This window comes from Cryptomeria japonica, chromosome 8 (genome assembly GCF_030272615.1).
Source record: "Cryptomeria japonica chromosome 8, Sugi_1.0, whole genome shotgun sequence".
NCBI classification, from domain to species: Eukaryota; Viridiplantae; Streptophyta; class Pinopsida; order Cupressales; family Cupressaceae; genus Cryptomeria; species Cryptomeria japonica.
The window spans coordinates 584031334-584051204 of NC_081412.1; the positions used below are offsets into that span (position 1 = coordinate 584031334).

At 34.8% G+C, this 19871-nt stretch overlaps 2 protein-coding genes across 2 annotated transcripts in view; one reads left to right on the forward strand and one right to left on the reverse strand.

The window, feature by feature from the left end:
- Nucleotides 1–266: 266 nt before the first annotated feature.
- On the reverse strand, nucleotides 267–2125 carry LOC131054630 (BAHD acyltransferase DCR-like). Its single transcript, XM_057989178.2, has 2 exons — nucleotides 1311–2125; nucleotides 267–1158 (listed from the first exon to the last, which is right to left on the reverse strand). Exons 1-2 carry the CDS (start codon nucleotides 1725–1727, stop codon nucleotides 286–288), a joined length of 1290 nt encoding a protein of 429 aa, XP_057845161.1. The 5' UTR covers nucleotides 1728–2125; the 3' UTR covers nucleotides 267–285.
- The window catches only part of LOC131054640 (BAHD acyltransferase DCR), a 37211-nt gene continuing 19415 nt past the window's right edge, over nucleotides 2076–19871 (forward strand). The window contains 4 exon segments of the mRNA XM_059210543.1: nucleotides 2076–2209; nucleotides 16772–17075; nucleotides 17192–17371; nucleotides 17373–17546. Coding sequence (XP_059066526.1) covers nucleotides 2076–2209; nucleotides 16772–17075; nucleotides 17192–17371; nucleotides 17373–17546 — 792 coding nt within the window.

Consider the following 19871-nt stretch of genomic DNA (forward strand, 5'->3'; position numbering starts at 1 on the left):
CATTTTTAAATAGAAAAGATAACAAATGACATACCTAATTTTAATTGTTTTGCATTAGCTCTTGTGAATTCTCAACCACTAATTTTAAATTACATTGTCCATTTTTAAATAGAAAACATCCCTAACATAAAAATATAGACAATTTCCTACATTAACCCTATAAAAAGATGGAGTAAAAGTTACTCAAACTTTTAAGGAAAATATCAATCCCTAAGGCACAAAAACTAATATATTTCCATCCACAAAATAATAAGAAAGAATCCATATGATATGTAATGGCCTGGATTAAATTAAGGATGAGGGACAAACAAAATCCGCGTCACTTTCCAAAGCACTCATGACAGCCGGAGGAAGGCAAATCTCTAATTCAATACTTCCTCCGCCTTCTCTACCAGGGTTTGCATACATCTTCCCGTCTAAACGGTTAGCCGTTCCACTCCTAACCGCCACGGGTCGTCCCCACCCAAAATCATTCTCATACATCTCAAACCGCGGAGAGCTCCCCATCAACAAACAGTTCTTTTCAAACTCAGCCCGCCTAACTACCGCCGGCTCCTTCCGCCACTTATCAATTTTTTCCCTAATAACCCCGTCCATATGACCTGCAATAATACCGTTCAACAAACCCGCCGGAAAGGAAAGAGGCAAATTGTTAAGCTCCCCACAGGTGGCGGTTACACGTATTGTCTGAATACCGTTGCCGAAGTAAGAGCTGGGCAGCGGAGGAAGTAGCCGAGAACGACAGTTGGCAGCCAAACAAAATGTCGTGGTCTCGTCCGGGCAGAGCCTCCGGGCACGCGTGACTGCCCGCCACACGTGTCCGCAAAACGCCTGGAAGGAAGAGATCGTAAAGGACGAATCCTGGTTGGCCTGCTCCTTTAAGCGGCTGATCGTGTGGGCGCTGAAATGGAAAATTTTTACTGGCAATGGAGGCGGGCAAATCTGTGGGACGTGGCCGTCTGGATCAAGGCCAAGTCTAACTGCAGATCCGGGAGGCTCTAGCAGAGACCTGTCGTAGATAGGGCTATCGGGAATTTTGTTCCTATTCGTTTTGCACAGACGTGACCAGAAATTAAAGAAATCCCAGAGCGAAGCGCCGTCGGCTATGGCGTGGTTGAGCGTGCAACACACGGCAACCCCGTCTTTCAGCTGAGTTACCTGCAAATTTCATATCCAACTGAAACCCTAAAAACCCTTGTACAAAAAATTTCACCTTTAAATTGAAGATTTCCGACTATTTTCCTTAATAGCCTTAATTCGCAATAAACCCTTACCATTCCAAACAAGAAAATATGCGTTCATTGATTTACCTGGATTGCAAGCAACGGAAGGCGATGGCCTTCAAAGTTGACGGCCCCGTTGAGGGCAAATAGTTCTTCGACAGCTGGTGGAACTTCTGCTGTGGTCAGATCCTCAATACTTAGGTCTTCTGCCGTGGCTTCGATGAAATCTACGCCCGAGTCGTTGCAGAGGATGTAAATACCGCCATCCAGAGGACTAGTTGTTAACCGGCCGGCCAAAGGATGAAATTTTACCAAAACCTCAGACAGCGTTTCAGCAAGACGATCTAAGTAAGAAGAGTATTCGTCTGCATGGATTTGATAGAAGAGGCCTTTTTGATTGTAGCTGATGAACAGCATTTGTAAATCTAAGCACGAAAGTTTGATCTGCTGAGCAACGGATGGAGTGGATGGAAATACACAGCGCTTTCTGTTAATACGAACCATTTTGCTGTCACGCAGATAAAACGCAGAAATGAGATGAAATGAAAGAATTTTAAAGACGTCCACGAGATCCGATAGTTGTTTTCACTACGCCTAAGGCATACAAATTGATTTTTTAACAGATCAAGGGCATAAAATATTGGAAAAAAGATGCAAGATGATAAGAGGAATCCTGACAGCTATTTAATCATCAATATTTTTTAGAGACAACTTGACAGCTCTCTTTTCATTTTCGGACGGAGGAATCACATTCTTTTTTCAGTGGACGCTGCTCTCTGCTTTACCGGTCGCCTCACAAACAATCTCACCATTGATCGATTCATTGTATGGCTAACAGTACAATGTTCAACGATGGCGGTTAAAAGCGAAGAAGACGACTCTGATCAGGTTTATTGTGAACAAGATTTCTGGATGTACGAGATGAGCAGCAGCAGTGACAATGGCCTTGTACCAAGTCCTAGGCCTTCCATTAACGCAGTCTTTAAGTTTTATTTAAATTCGGGCATATTCTCTCTTGCCTTTTATTTAAATTCGCGCATATTCTCCTTTCCATCAATTCCCTCACTACTCTCTCCATTCCCGCCCTCGTCACAAAGCCTTCTCCTTCCATCTTTATATCTATGGCCACCCTAATATAATAGCTAAAACTAGCAATTGCACCTTGGTGTGCAATGGGTACGGCAAAGAGGTTTAATGTGAATAAGGAAAAATTTAGTTTTTTTTTGTAATATGAAGATAGGGGTAGAGAGGAAGAGATAGAGGGGGAAAACAAGGAATATGAAGGTATGGAGATATAGATAGAGAAGAAGATAGGCATGGAGATGGAGAAAGAAAAGAAGACGGATATGGAGAGGATAGGGAGAGTTAAAAAGAGAGAAACGAGTGAGGGATAGATTGAGATAGAAGAGATAAAAAGAGAGGGGGGAGAGAGAGAGGGAGAGAGAGGGGGGGGGGGAGATAGACAAACAAAGATATAGGAAGTGATATATAGACATATAAAGGGATAGATATATTATTAGAGATAGATGGAGAGATAATGAGTTAGAGGTAGATGAAGAGATGGAAGAGATAGAAATAGGAACACACACACACACACACACATAGAGAGATTTATAAAGAGCGAGAGGGAGAGAGATGGAGGGATAGAAAGAAGGAGACATGTTTAAAGATATAAGGAGATCTAGAGGAAAATAGAAGCACAAATAAAGATAAAGTGAGAAAGGAAGAGGGACAAATAGATAGAGATTAGAGGTGGTTGGAGAGATAAAGATAGAGGGAGATAGAGAGAAATAGAGGTTGAGGGAGAGGAAGAGATAGAAATGAAGACGGTGAAATAGAGTGATAGAGAGATAAAGATATAAAGAGATACAGAGAGATAGAGATAGACAAAATAGAGAAGTAGAAATAGACAAATGGAGGGGGATAAAGGGAGAGAAGTAGGGGAGCTATGGAGAGGGGGAGTGTAATAGGGATAGATAGAGATATATGGGAAGAAAAAGATAGAGAGATAGAGCTATAAGGGAAGAGAAAATGATAGATAGATAGATAGGGAGTGAAGGAAGGAGATATGGTGAGAGATGGAGAGGGGGGAGATAGACAAAGAGAGAGACGAGTAAAAGAGATTGATAAGGAAAGGAGAAAGATATAGAGAAGAGGAATATAGAGGGAAATAGATAGGTAGAGGAGGGAGAGAGGGGAGGGGAGAGAGGAGAGAGAAATATGGCAACAAATACAAGTAATAGAATAGGATAAAGAGAGGGATCGAGATAGAGAGAGGGAAATATAAATAGATAAAGATAGAGATAGAAATTAAGATAGGGAGGGAGGAACACAAAGTGTGGAGACACAGGGATAGGTAATAATAGAAAGGAGAGCTAGAGAGAGATGTAACTTGGGAAACATAAAGGGGGTGATAGAAGGAGAGAGGAAGATGAATATGAAGGAATATAGATAGAAAGATGGTGATGGAGAGGTGGAAATGTAAAGATATATAGGAAATGAAATAGAGTGGGGAGAGATAGGGAGATAAAGAGAGATAAAGAAAGTGGGGAGAGATAGAGAAATATAGATAGAGATAGGTTGGGAAAAATATAATTGTGTGAGACTGAGAGGGAGATATAGACATAGAGACGGGGAGGGAGAGAGGGAGAAAGAGAGAGAAACAAAGAGGGGATATAGGAGAATTAAATAGATATAAAAAGAGGGACAAATGGGGAAAGGGAGAGATAGGGAACATTAAAGAGATAGATATAGTGTAAAAGATGGGGGAAGAGAGACGTAGGGAGAGGTAAGGAGAGGGGAGATAAGTATATAGAAAGGGAGAGATGGAAGGAGAGAGGAATAGGAAGAGGGAGAAATAGAGACATGGAGTGATATAAAAATAGAGATAGAAAGTTATAAATAGGGAGAGGTCTTAAAGGTAAATTATTATATTTTAATTATATTATATATTATTTTGTATAATATTTTTTTCCACGATAATTGTTCTTAGTATTTGTATTGTATTTTATCTAATATAATTAATAAAAAATAAACATATTATATTGTATAATTAATTAGCGATGTACACAATCTACAATCTAAAAAGATAGTTCCATAAAAAGTATAGGTCTAAAATCCTATACAACAATTAAGTTACAACATATGGGGCATTAGCTTGAAAAAGTTGTGCAAAAACGTAAAAAAAAAACCTTTCTTTGGCTTCATCTACCCTATTCTAATCAAATGCATGTACATAAGCATAATTATCCTAGATTAATTACTTGACAACTATGGGTTGTTATCATTGTATCTCTGAAACTTTTTGGTGCTAGTTCTTAGTAGTTTTCCTACTTAGGTGGAGTTGTAGTTTTGTTAGTTCTATTGCCTTGTTTGGGCAAGTCCTAAGTTTATTCTTCCTTTGCAGGTCCATTTTTCAGAGTGGTATTTTTTGTATTAATTTCATCTTATTTCAATAAAAAACGAAAAAAAACTATGGGAGTGGAAATCAAATGATTAAATATTTAGATAGGAAATTAAATATGAAGGGATGCTAGGTAGTCAACTTGTGGAACTTTTATGAGGAATGTAACTTGATGGTGTGTAGACTTAAATTATCTTGTTACAAAAATAAGTAACTTGGGTGTGCTCATTGTCTAGAATAATGTGCTAGATAATCCAATTGAAAAAAGGATTCAACTGACATAAATTGTCAAAATCTGACAACAATCCCACACATTAAAAAAAAAAGCTTGTTATTTAAATATTATAAATAACAATTTTACACTAATTACTTTACTTTTTAAGGTAAAAGTACTAAATCACAATAAAACACAAAGACTTCTTATCACCTACCCTTTCGTTTGATGTAACAATACCTCAATGTCTATCACTTACCTTTCATTTGATGACATGTAAAACAACGCCCGCCACCTCAAAGTCGTAGTATTGACCATAGTTGTTAGGTTGCACCAATATTTAAGGTTGTTTTGACAATTTCATTAGTTGATGTGAAGTAAAATACGAGAACATTCAAATGAATTGAGGGCCCAAATTTGATATAAATAATTATACACAAGGGATTGTTTGGAAATAAGTCAAATATCCCTTCATAAGTACCTTCTTTTATATAACTTATTTTCTTTTACACATTAGTATAATACACTTACACATCATTAAATATGTATTCATTTGTATCTTAATAGATTAATCGTAATCGTATTTTAATTACACCTGTACATCCACACATTTTCATATATCTAATATCTACTTTGGTTTTGCCATTTTCAAGTCACAAATCAATTTTACGATTGTAATGTCAACCTTGCACCTATAGGAATGACCATCACAAATTTAAAACTCAAATTGAAAATTTGACCAACTTATGTCCATTCCTTTCTTGCTAAGGAACAATGAAATATATAGTACTGCAATTTAATGCTATGTATTGATATTTAAAAGAATTCAATTGAATTCTTATTTACCATCAAATCTCCTAATATTCTTTCCTCTCCAATCATTCCAAGATAAATCATTTACAATTAGGAAAGTAATCACTTCAATTCATACTCTAAAATGAATCTAGATCTACATATTCATTCTAGGAACATTTGCATGGCTAAAGAATATTATGCCCGATATTTTGAGTAAGTTTTTTAAGGGATGACCTAGGAGAATGTGTCCCCTTATGACACAATTAAAATCCTCTAAAGGTACTTTTAATACCGCTAGTCCCAAATATAAAAGGAGTAGATAAATCAAATGTGAATCAAACAAATAAAAAAGTAGGGTTATATATGATTATCATATCATTTCCATAGGTGTAAGACATTTTCTGAGTATGGAGTCAACTCTTCAAAGTGAAGACATTAATTTTTTTAATTTATTGAGATAAGTTACAAATTGCCATAAAAATTTCTTTTAAAAATAAAAATAAAAATCTCAACACACCCAAATCTCAATTGATAGCATCAAAATTTGTCTGTACTTCAATCACAGAGCAAAGACCATCTATTTGTATACTTCTAACATTTAATTATTGCAATATTCATAAAATAACTACCCTGATTACATCTGTTTATTAATCTAATTTAATTTGTGCTTTCTTGTATCAACATTAGAGTTTCTCAAATTTAACATAACTCTAATTTTCATCTAATATTAGATTTCTAAGTGTTTGATATACATTAACTCATTCATTTCAAATTAGGGTTGGGGATTACATTATGATCTATCTCTTTTCTATCCTCCCACTCTAAGATATCTTATCATCTTAATACATGTTAGGGTTTGTTCCTTGACTAGATTGTGCTCTTTTATATTAGATTGTTGCATTCTTCTCTCATTCACTTTTCATGACATATCCATTCTTCATACATGTAAACTTTTTATGTGATGGATATGAGTGTCTTCTCTATGGAGATTTTATTTTACCATGTATTATCTTTCTCATCCTTCGTTGAGCTGATTAAGTCTACCCTCACGTGTTAGATATGCTTGTAAATTTTATCCATACCTTCCATGTTGTTCTTATAATTTATAAAAATGATGAGCACGCCTTAGAAATGATATATCAAGTGATTCACCTATACATGACAGATTATTAAATGTTTCATGGTGACATGCCATTTATATGTCAATTATAATCCCATCTCTATAGATTCATTTACTTTCAATGCATTACCTTTATCTCTACATGATGATGAGCATAGTAATGATCTCATTCCTTCATATCTCATGATCAACCTATGGAAACTCATTCTTCACATAACTCTTCCCTACATAATGATAGATTACACATGTTGATGATAATTTAGTAGCTTTTCATGTCTCATTCATTGTTGTTTTATTTCCTTATTCTCCATTGCATGATGACATTACAAAACTTAATAGAGAACTCTTACATAATGATTATGATGGGATTATAAATGCATCCTTACATGTGAAATCATCATTACTTACTAATTCTTAAGACAAATAATAACATATTATAGCTAAGTGATTTTGGTTTATAGCCAATACTTTTTACATAATTTTATATCCCTAACTCACATAAGCTTAGCACAAACTTAGAAATGATCTCTCAAGATTTATCTTTTGATCCATGTTCAATTATTAATATCGCTTATGGGTCTTATACACCTTACCTCCATGTCACTCCAAATTCATGTAACTTGCAGTCACACATCAAATATTAGGAAGAGGACAAGATGTCAACTTACCACCACCTATCTTACCAACTAATGCATGTATCCTACTTATTATACTTTAATATGCATCTAAAATAAAGGAGTGAGATAATAATTAAACAAACAGAAAAGAACCAAGATAAAATATTCTTATAAATACTATATGGGCTTTTATAGATATAATTTTTCTCATGGTAAAATTAGTTATATCTTTGTCTAAGAAAATATAATTAGTTTTACCTTTTATAATTCACCTTGCACCTATAATTTTACTAATGACTAAAATTTCAATCCTTGAACAACTAACTCCCATGTTTGAACAATACATTCAACTTTACCATTGATATAGTTATGCTTTCCTTTCTAAGATGTAATTCTCTCTATATCTCTCACCCTATCTCTCCAGCTCTTTCCCTATCCCTCCCTATTTCGCTATATCATCTTCTATCTATATCTCTCCCTCTTTTGCTCTCCCTTTCCCTCTAAATTGCCCTATATCTCTCCCTCTCCCCCCTCTAGATCTCAACCTTATTATCTTCTTGATTCAAAGGTTTTTTCTTTAGTTCTATTTGGATACCTATAAGTGGATTTATAGTTGATTTGAAGATATCACTTCTTTGTTGAGATGTTTTTCATGCAATCAACATTATTTGCTAAATAGCTTACCAATTGACATCATGTACGACACAAATGTATGCAAAAAATAGATGTTCAAATTTTTTTTTCATTGGCCTTCCACACCTCTTCTATGTACCTATTGTGTGATTGCTAGTTCATATTTTAGAGAGGGATAAATCTACCTTTAGCTATCAATGGCTTAGAACATATTATAGTGATGCACGATGATTAGAAAATATCTAGTCATTGGACAATTCAAGTAACAAATTTTGTAAACTTTCCATGTAAATTAGTTAGTGTTACGACATGATGGTGTAATTGAACAATTGTGAAACACAAGTTTGGAAAAAACGGGTTGTGTGGAAGTTTATGATGACTCAATCTATAATGCCCCACTAAGGAACCCCAGAGGATGGCAACTAACTAGCCAAATAAATAGAGTAAATTTTATTTTAAATAAATAACATTACATTCATAAACTCATCATGAAACTAACTATAATAAATGCACAAGTAGAAGATAAATATTCACATAAGTAAGTCCTCTTGTGGGTTCCCTAACGTCGCTACTTATGCAATGCTCCTAACAAGTTCTACGAAACATAAACCATAATGAAATTATAATAACATTACATAATAAGATGATATGACAAGACCATGTCGATAAAGAACAAGATCTAAAGACAACAATGAATCCTTTGAATGTTGCTCAAGAGGCTTCAAGTTAGTCCTAAACCATGAAAAATGAAATAATGGAGAAAAAAGAAGAGGGTTTGAATGTGTCTTCATGACATTTGAAGAAGATGACACACAACTGCATAGTAACTTACATCAAAGGGGATGCAAATGTCCTTAATTGTGTTCAATAAATCTATAAGATGAGACAAAAAAACTTAAGATATTTATAAAGTACTCATTCCAAGAATCTATATTTAGAAGAAAAATAAAAATATCGTATTATGTTGATCACTAGATGTTATCAATACAGTAACACTAAACTCATTAATTGGAAGAGATGTAGGAGAAAAAATGTTAGTACAAGTCTCTAGAACCTTAGTTGATAAAAGGATACCAAGGTTCAAATAACCAAATTGCACCTCCTAAAGACTATCTACATTGGATGCTTGAATTGAATATCAATAAAAAATAGTTAGGGAAAAAGATGAGAAGGTGTACTATCTAGACCAATTATCTACTTCTACAACGAAATTAATATATCCATTATGAAAATATTGAATGATCACACAATCTTGTGTGAATTAAACAATCAATCCTATCCCACTATGTGCTATTTGATATATAAAAATGAGATTGGTTGATAATGATGATATGCACAAAACATCATTGAATGATCCCTCATCGGTGTTAGTAGATCCTCTCTCATAAACATGTATATATATGTTGTTACCCATCAAAATGTGTGGCATAGAAAAGTCTCTATTGAAGAAAACATACTTTGTGATGAGGCTACATAATGTCAAGCTCTAGAATATTTAACCATGTCAAGTGCCTTACCTTTCACGTTCTTTGTCTATGAAGAAGAAGAAGAACCAAATGATATAGCTCAAGGCAATGTGATATTTTGGTTCTATAGAAAATGTTTCAACTCATCAATATGTTTTGCACAACATTGATATCCAGAATTTCCAATTTTCTCACGATATTCACGTTTGGATATCTTCTTCTTAGCTTATTCCCCTTTGGAAGAGGAGGGGTACTTAAGGATTGCTTCGGATTTTTGTTTCTTGTCTTAATATTATTTTTCTTGTTCCTATTTTTGTATTTATTTTCCTTGCTATTTGAAGCCTGTTATTTTTATATTCCTTGAATAAAAATAAGAGCACATGGATTTTTAGACTCTAGAGTACCCCTATATGAGCTTAGACTACTCTTTGGATAGTGAGGTAGAAAAATCGTTAAGTGACATGGTGCATAGTCCATCTAGTTGCAAGAGCATCGTTAGTAGCATGAAATGTGGGAATAAGAAATTAATGATCAAGAACAAGTTTTGCATGAACAAAACTAATCAACTAAGAGTCTTATTTCTCGATAAAAAACCATTTCAACTATAATCATAGTTATTTGATTTTAGTGAAAATCTTCTAGATAATGTCAAGATTAGTGAGATACAAACTAATCAGCTCATTCTTTAATGTATAAACTTTCAAAGCATCTTGATTTTTAGACAAACCCTCCAATGTAGTCTAGATTTGATCGGGGATGTGTTAGAGGCAATGCGAATGCAAATATTATGAGAAATTGACACGCACAATATTCCATAGGCTTTATCATACTTGTTACACCACTTTTACTTTTTTTTGTAATAAGTGATGTGCATGTTCACCTTTTGTAGTCATATTGATTTGACATAATCCCCATTCTTTAAAAAGTGTACACAAACCATTATCTGATAAGTAGGAGATTGGTTCCAAGCTGAGTGGGGTTAACCTTGGAGGAAACTCCATGATTAAGCATGCTTGAGTTGGAGTAGTACTGGGATGGGTGACCTCCTAGGAAAGCCCAATGCTACCTCTCTAAGCATCATCTAGATGCAAGGAGTTCTAAGTACCATTCATTCTCATGAGAGATGGGTTCTTGTAATCCACTACACATGAAACATGGGTCAATGAGTTTGACTCAAAAACCAAACAGTTGAATCTTGATAGCAATATCATAATAAACTATTGTATAATAGACGAGTTGCAAAATAAAACATCATTATATACACGGACAAGTATGAACTTAGAGTACAAATCCATGGCCATGGTGAGATCTTCAATGCTTAGGTCTTGTGCCGTGGCTTCGACGAAATCGACGCATGCAGTAGCAGTAAAAAATCTACGGTGCAGAATCGTTTACAAACGTTTAATGACCGCCACGAAGATCTCAGCCACGAATATCGCGACCGACCCAGGTAGCAGGTTAGAGTAAACATTCGATATTTACCGGATTTGACGTGTTTAATTCAATTCTGATAAGATTTCAGTCACAGCAAGTAACGCGGGCATGTCAATTTTTCTCACGTTGATTTGCTTCTCTGCATTCTTCGATGGAGATGGCATGTGCTTGGAAATTTTAAATGATTTTCATCATTCTAAATCATGGAATCACTGCAATTATTGATGGCATGAAGACAAGATAACACAGAATTCTGCAGTGTTGTAATGGGCGAAGGTTGAACCAAATATGAAAATTTGAATTGTAGGGCGGTGAGGGTGTGAAAAGACTTTCCCTTAATATCTAGCATGAGTCTCTTACAGTTTGTGCCAAAATGGAGTCTATAATATTAAACCGTTGCCTACATGCCTCTTGATCTTTTCCCTTGTCTTTGGTCTTGGAAAACAACCCTACTTAGTGCTTCTTCATCCTTTGATATTATCTCTCACACCTGTAGAAATCTAATTATTATTTTTATCTGGAAATTGCGTTGTCTTGCTGTCTTCTCTAACTCTGTCCTCCCTCTTCAGATTGAACTCCAGAATCTTTGTGCCATTCTCTCCCTTCAGATTACCAATCTACCAACCGACCGATGCAACATCTCATTGTAAGGGAAAAGGCAAGATGATCTTTTGCAACTTCAAGACCTTCTCAAAAGGCAATGAGAGTGGAAACAATTTTTCTGATTTCTACAAAGCAGATTAGAGATGTATCATTCAGCAAGCTTTTCAATCTTATGACAAGGGAAATACATGAGACAGGCGATGATGAAGAGGTTCTCATACAGTTTGCTAAAGACCACCGTGACTTTATTTCAGCTTCTGAGATGAAATGTAATGATAACTTGAATTGTCCATGTTCTTGACTGATGTTATTGTTCCTATAGCTCACTGATTTTATTTTGTAGTTCTATCTCAACACTGATTTTGTTTGCTGTTGTTGTTGTAGCTGTTGTTACAACAATATTTCATTTTACTAGCATCTATTTGTAATTATGTCGACGGCGTGTCTTTCTATGAAATGGACGAGCTCTAAAAGTACATCGACGGTTGATGGGACATCGCTACCACTGCAAGACGATTGACAAAACTAGAACCGTTGATCACTTTCACTGTTTTTTGGGTGTTGTTTGAACTGCTGCCAGTTTGTTTCGTGATTCATAATAATTGCATTTAATAGAAATAGTATGATTGCATCTTTGGAAGTTAATTTTAAATCAATGACAGGTATTTTCAAGGCTGCCTCGTTCTTTTCAAGTTTCAAATCATGTTTGACTCATTCTTTTTCTAACCGCGGATGGACTACCTTTCCATTACAGGTTTGTAAAAATCACTGTCTAGAATATATACGTGACTTTAGCCAATTATTTATTACTTTAGTTTGCCCTTCTATTAAGAAGTAAACATAGTCTCCATTTATTAGAATCATATCAGAATTCAGGTTTGATTTCTAAATCTTAATTTATATTAATTTTCTATATAATTAGAACTATAATTAATTAATAATTTATTAAAAAAAATAAAAATTATATTATTATAAATTTTTTATTTTAAATAATTAATTTAATTGCAAGTTTAAAATAATATTATATTTAAGAATTAGATTTAAAATTAAGTTTAATATTACATTTACAATAAATTTATTGGCGGGTTATAATTAATATCATATAAATTTAAATAAAATAAAATATTTTAAAAATAATAATAAATAATTAGATTTTAAATTAATTTTTTATTATATTTTATTACTAATTATGTAGATTAAGTTATAATTATATAAAATTTTAGTTAGGTTAGAATTAAAATTAGAACTAACTAGAATATATTTAATTACTTAAAGCAAAATTTAGTTTTATAAATTAAGCTAGAATTAAAATTAATATTATATGAATTATTTGTATTATATATAATTATATAATTTTAGACTTTTAATATATATAAATACTTTTTTCTAAGTTATAATAATAAAGAATTAGATTTAAAATTTAACTTTTTATTTTATTATATTACTAAAATTTTAATTATGTAGATTAGGTTATAATTATATAATTTTTTAATTAAATTAGAATTAATTAGAATACGTTTACTTACTTTAAGAAAGATTTAATTTTATAAATTAGGGTTAAAATAAAGTTAGAATTAAAATTCATATTAATTCGATTATTTATATTATATAATTATTTAATTTTAGCGTTTTAATATATATTAAATATTTTTCTAAGTTATCAATTGTTATTTCTAAATTCTAAATAATTACAAAATATCTATAAATATTTTAATCAATTATAATATATAATTTTTAATAGATTAATAGCTGCAGAGGGGCAACACCCTTGTATTAATCAAAATTGAGAAATACATACCTGGTTCAGAAAGAGCTGTGGGGGAAAGAGCCAGGAAGAAAACCCCCCACCATTGCTCCAACAGTAAAAGGGCCAGCCAACCTGGCAAAGATCCTAAAAAGCTAGAAAAAACAACCGGAGGAGGACAAAAGCCGGTTGAAACCAAAAACCTACAATTATCTAAACAGTGCAAGAAAATGAGATGTGGAAAACCAACGAGGGTCGTAGCACAAGGCCAAGGAGGACGATGCATTCAGGATTCTTCATCGTTTAAGTCTGGGTCCTTGTCACCGGGGGCAAGAGTAGCGGCTGCATCCAGAATAACCGGGCAATCAGTCCAACAAGAAGCATGAGCTAACGATTCTGCTTTTTCTCAGGGGTGGCGGACATCATCTGGAATCCATTCTTCGCCGCGGCCAAGACCCCAAGAGTTGCTTTCAACTATGTCATCGTTGGCCATAATGCCAATGTCTTCTCTACCCGAAAGACCTTCCTCCTAGATAAAGGTGCTCCTCCCGGTAGCAGTGAAGCCTGGCAATATACCAGTAATCTTGCAGAGGAACTCAATATTTTTGTTAATAACAGGCTAGGAGGCCTCCACGGCATTGAAGTCAGGAGAGTTTACAATCACCTTTTTCTGCACCTCCACACCATTTCCCAAGATCATATAATAATTATGGGGGAAGGGTAAGGGCAATCTGAGATTGTCGTCAACATTGTCCAACACTACGTCAATTTCCCCAAGAAAGCAGTGCTTGAACACCATTTGGATGATAAGCTTTGCCCTTTGTTTGCTAATCCTCATATAGAGCAGCATAGCTAGGAAGAAGGTCGGGATGTCTGCATTGGCCCTGTATCTGTGGTATGCATTAAGGAATTCCTCCCCCAAAATTCTTTTAATACAGTGTAGAATCAAAGGGTGGCTTGAGGAAAGAACCGATTGCAGACGCTTATCAGAGATTTTGCCTAGGAATGCCATCTGATGGCAAGTTGCTTCCAACAAAATCGGTGTTTCCATTGTAAAGACAACAGAGCAAGAAAGAGGGAGAGCTTGATATGTTAAAAATACGTAGGTCATTCTTTATTTATCTTGACAATCTCATAAAGATTGAGGAGCTCAAGAACTTAGCTAATCATGCCAAATTATTTCGCACAAACAAGGCACATCTCAAGCATGCCACCTTTAATCACTATTAATTGCCTATTTGATGTCAACTACCATCCAACTTTATGATATCTAACAGTAATGATAAAAATTAGATTATCTTCTGACAACAACTCAATCGAAGTTGGAGTTAGTGGCCCCGATAAGATCAAATTACCGAACCCATAAAGAATACTGGTAGGAGTCTAAGCAAGAGACCCGGTAAGAATACGTCTCCCGGTAAGTGCTAGCACCAGTAGGGGCCAAAATACATCAGGCAAACAAACATATCGTGCTTAGAACATGATCGCTTACTTCACTTAAGCCTTATAAACCACCATAATCAAAATAAAGATGTGCCTCAATCCGAACAGGGTATTTGAGGAAATAAATGATTGTTGCTGCTTATCAGAGATTTGCTAGATTATCATTTTGGCAACATCTGCAATAGGACTGTAGTAACCCTATATCGGAACGTAGTAAGTACTTGTTGGGGACAAGTACAATAGACCTATGTGAGCGACAGAATCACCAACTGAAAGAGGCCGAGCAGCCGGGATGGATACTCTTATTGGTAGGAGCCCGATACCACAATCAAGAGAGACCCATAATCAGTAAGAGTTCAACTCCCGGTATAAACGACCGACCGGTAGGAAGCAAGATATCAGGGGACCAAAGCAGTTCATTCATCGGCCAAAAGATGCAGCATTTAACCCTAATAATCGTTGTAATCAAATTTATCTATGCCCTAGCCGAATACCCGAATCAAGGCCTCCATAATCAATTATAATATTATTGTTATCCTAATTAATAATTATTTTAAATTATATAAATATTTCAAATGTTCTAATTAAAAAAAAAATCTCATTAAGATTAGTCAATTATAATTAATAATTTTAGGGTTATTAAATAATGCGATGACCAACCTCTCTAATTGTAAACTCACATATTGATAATTTATGCAACAAGTGGTGATGCACATGAAGAAAATTATACTTGCACTCAAATTGATTTCTATTAGCAATAATCAAACTTGATATTTGTTTCCATTGGTCACATCAATATCTACAAAATAAATGATACAAAACTTATACATATAATTTAAATTTTTATCATAAATATAAGATTGTTAGCTTATCCCTTAATCTCTCTTTTCCCAGAAATCTTTGTCTCTCCAATTCCAATTCTCTCTCTCTCTCTCTCTCTCTCTCTCTCTCTCTCTCTCGCAAACATAACATGAGCCTATTGGTAATGGAGGCTTATTACCTTCCTAAGTAAGAGGTTGGACTCCTATACATGAATGCGTAGTTGACATCATCACTTCTCCATTCTCCATTTAGACCTTTGTTGCACAAACAACATCACACACTAAATGACCTATAGATTGATCTCATGTAGTACACAAATGTATGCAAAAATTCATCTTCCATACCTCATCGGCATACCCATTGCACACCAAGGTGCAATTGCTAGTTCTTATTTGCTTTTTCCAAAATATCAAACTGGGATGAGACATTCATGATGTCAAACTGCTTTTTCAATCTTGTATGTTCATTTAAAATTGCCATCAAGTACAAAAATGCCCATTTCCAAGCACATGCCATCCCCATCGAAGAATACAGACAAGCAAGTCCAGGTGAGAAAAGCGCTTAGGTCAAGGAAAATTCATATGCGCACATTACTTGCCGCGACCGAAATCTTATTAGAATTGAATTAAATATCGGATCTTTATTCTAACCTGCTACATGCGTCGGCGCGATTTAATGGGAGCCGCTAAGATCTTTCTGGCGGTCATTAAACGTTTAGAAAACGATTCTGCACCGTAGATTCTTAACTGCTACTTGAATAAACCTCGATGTTTTCCAGCCTTGAAGATCTTCGGCATGTGCTCTTTCAGCGTTGGGACTGTCAAATTGGAATAAAATACCGACCTGATGGCCCAGCCAGAAATTTAGCTTAGTTTATCATCCAGAGAAGCTTGAAATGTATTAAAGATGAAATCATTGTACTTTAGACTGCCTTCATTTCATCTCATTTCTGCGTGGAACACAATACAAAACTCTATCTACAGATTGCCGTTAAAGGAAAGATTAAGCTTTTACTTGTCCACTATAGAGATCGACGGTCTAAATCAGTGATTTTCAATGAAAATAACAGCCGGATCTTGTGGACATCTTTAAAATTCTTCCATTTCATCTCATTTCTGTGTTTTATCTGCGTCAGAGCAAAATGGTTCATGTTAATAAAAAGCGCACTATATTTCCAGCCACTCCATCTGATGTTCAACACATTAAGCTGTCGTGCTTAGATTTACAAATGTTGTTCGTCAACTACATTTAAAGAGGCCTCGTCTATCAAATTCCTGCAGCCGAATTCTCCTCTCATGTAGAACGTCTGGCCGAAACGCTGTCCGAAATATTGGTAAAATTTTATCCTTTGGCCGGCCGGCTAACAACTAATCCTCTGGATGGCGGTATTTACATCCTCTGCAACGACTCCGGCGTAGATTTCATCGAAGCCATGGCAGAGGACCTAAGCATTGCAGATCTGACCACAACAGAAGTTACGACAGCCGTCGAAGAACTATTTGCGCTCAAAGGAGCCCTCAATTTTGAAGGCCATCGCCTTCCGCTGCTTGTAGTCCAGGTAAATCAATGTGCATATTTTCTGGTTTGGAAATAGTCTGGAATTTTAAAATTTGAAGCTGAAATTCTCTGTATGTTGCTTAGGGTTTCAGTAATCGTTTAATATGAAATTAGCAGGTAACTCAGCTGAAAGACGGGATTTCCGTGTGTTGCACGCTCAACCACGCCATAGCCGACGGAACTTCGCTCTGGAATTTCTTGAACTCGTGGTCAAATCTCTGCAGAACAAATGGCAATAAAATTCCTGTTAATCCTGTCTACGACCGTTCTCTGCTAGAGCCTCCTGGATCTGTAGTTAAGACTTGGCCTTGACCTTGACGGTCACGTCCAGCGCTTTTGCCCGCCTTCGCTGCGAGTAAAATTGTTCCATTTCAGCGCCCATACGATGAGCCGCTTAAAGGAGCGGGCCAACCAGGATTCATCCTTTACGATCTCTTCCTTCCAGGCGTTGTGCGCACACGTGTGGCGGGCAGTCCCGCGGGGCACCGTCTACACAGCCCCTAGGTTGCACCGCCATGCCATGCATCGCATGTATCCATAAACCTTTACTACGTTATGACCATACTTGGTTTGATTGTTGAAAATGCCATCCAGACAAAAAATAATTAATAATACTACTCGTAGAATTAATAACTCTAAGTCCAACTCCATGACTCCACTTTGACTCCACTTTTTCGCTTTTCGTCCGCCAACTTAATTCGTATCAACTACGACTATCGATGCTCAGTTAACTGGTCGTAACAAAATCAAACTCCACTCATAAGAAAAAATTTACATGCATTCTAATTTTTCTGCAGATATTTTCATTTTCTTTCTTTCCGCCATCAGATCAATGTTCTGCATCTTCAAAATATGGTGCCGATTTGTTTTTTATTTCATGATACATTGGCTTTGAAGTCATCCAGCAACAGTAATAAACCAGAAATTTTGGTTTCAAGGTATAAATTTCATTATAAATCATAATCGCCATTTTTTGGTTGATTTAGATTTTGAAAAATGATTTAATTGTTATATAAATTATATTTGTAAAGAACAAAAAACAGTGAAATGTTATATTAATATTTTTTTTTTCCTTGTTTTAGTTTGCTGGAGATTGTTGGTCATATTTGAGGATTTCAGGCAGTATTGTGTCAAAAGTGAGGTGCACAGTTCCTCTTTTTCTATAAAAACAAATTTTGTTATTACAATCTCATGAGCATGGAACAATTTTTATGTTAAGATAGCTCATTTTAAATCCCCATATCATTAATATTTGAAATTTCTTTTAAGGTTTTCAAGTATAGCTACATTCATAGATTTGTCTTCATTATTAAAATAAATTGTGAAGTAAAAAAAAATATTTTAATATTTTTTATTCACTGCGTTGTTGGAGGCAATTATTCTTTAAGGCATTTTGTCAACAATTTAGGTGCCTTTTCTATCAGGGCAACTGCAATTCACACACTAACAAAATTCCTGCAATCCTAACATTTAAGGAGACCACTTTTTTGTGCTTATCCTGCAAACAGTTCAGTTGCGTTGTCTATATATTATTCCACATTTTTCATATATGTCTATCAGAGCATTTCCTGCAATCCTAGCATTCAAGGAGACCATTTTGCATATATGTTTAAGCCAACACTGATATTCCTCCTCCTCATCCATGAGAATAATTAGAAGTTTTGGCACCTCCTCGTTCCATTTATCGGACAAGCTAAATAACAAATTATGAAGGTTTTAAAAATGGAATTGCTGATGTTACAAGACATAGTGTGTCTTTTGACATTTTAAGCATCAGTCTTAAAATTTACCTTATTACCTCCAACAGAAGACAATATTTTTTAATTGAATCAATTTTCATACGTTTGAATCCTGGTGAAGCTAGGAGAGGCTCTTTGTGAGAGAAGAAATTGTTCAATAATAACTTAAGGTGTCCCAAATTACCCACAAAGTGTTTTGTGTTTTAGTGTTTTGAATAATAACTTAAGGTGTCCCATTTCTTTATCACCAAATATTGAATAAATCTCACTTTTAAATCTAAAAAAGTAACAAAACTAGGCATTGCAAAAGATATCTTTTCTCTATTTTGTAATACATTTGTTTCCTATTTTTATATTTTTTTTGCAATTTCTTCACTTAAGGACACAACAATTAAAACCAAGTTTTAGGCACCACGTGCATGTAATAAGATAGCAATTAACTCTTTGTTCTAATTCTGCACCCTCTCTCTTCAAATAATAATTTCGAAACTTCCATATTTCCTAGTGGTTTTTATTACTTTAGCAAGGAAAGGGCCCTGAACCCTCACAAATTAGAAAAACCTGAGAGCAACCAAACAACCTTAGACATCACACAACCCAACACCTAGAAAGCATAGAAACAACTCTTAAAAGTAACAAAACACTAACATAACAACATAGCTAAACAAAACCACCCTACCAAACTGCCTTCTTTCGAAAATTAAACTACTAACAAGTAACTATAAAAAGTCCATAGTAACATCAGAGTTTTAGAATCGAATAAAACAAACAAACTTAGTAGGCATGCACACCTATTTAACCATAAGTCCATAGTAATATAACAAAGCATTAAACCTATATAGACTAAAACTGAAACTACTAATATCCTTAAGATTCAAAATTAAACCCATCCAAAAAGAGCACCAACCCCATAATAGCCTAATCATCATTGATGAGATTCCAATTATTCATCAGATGCTTCATCTACTCTTGCAAATTTCAGAGCATGACATATCCTCTTTCTCATCATCATCTTGCAAGTTGCCTTTCACCTTTTGTTTTTTTTCATTTTTCTTCAT

What these genes read in the sequence shown, in the direction of transcription:
- LOC131054630 (XM_057989178.2), bottom strand. Translation starts at nt 1,727, where the DNA reads ATGGTTCGTATTAACAGAAAGCGCTGTGTATTTCCATCCACTCCATCC. An exon ending in TTCCGTTGCTTGCAATCCAG is followed by an intron (nt 1,159 to 1,310) that starts GTAAATCAATGA and finishes TGAAATTTGCAG; the next exon opens with GTAACTCAGCTGAAAGACGG.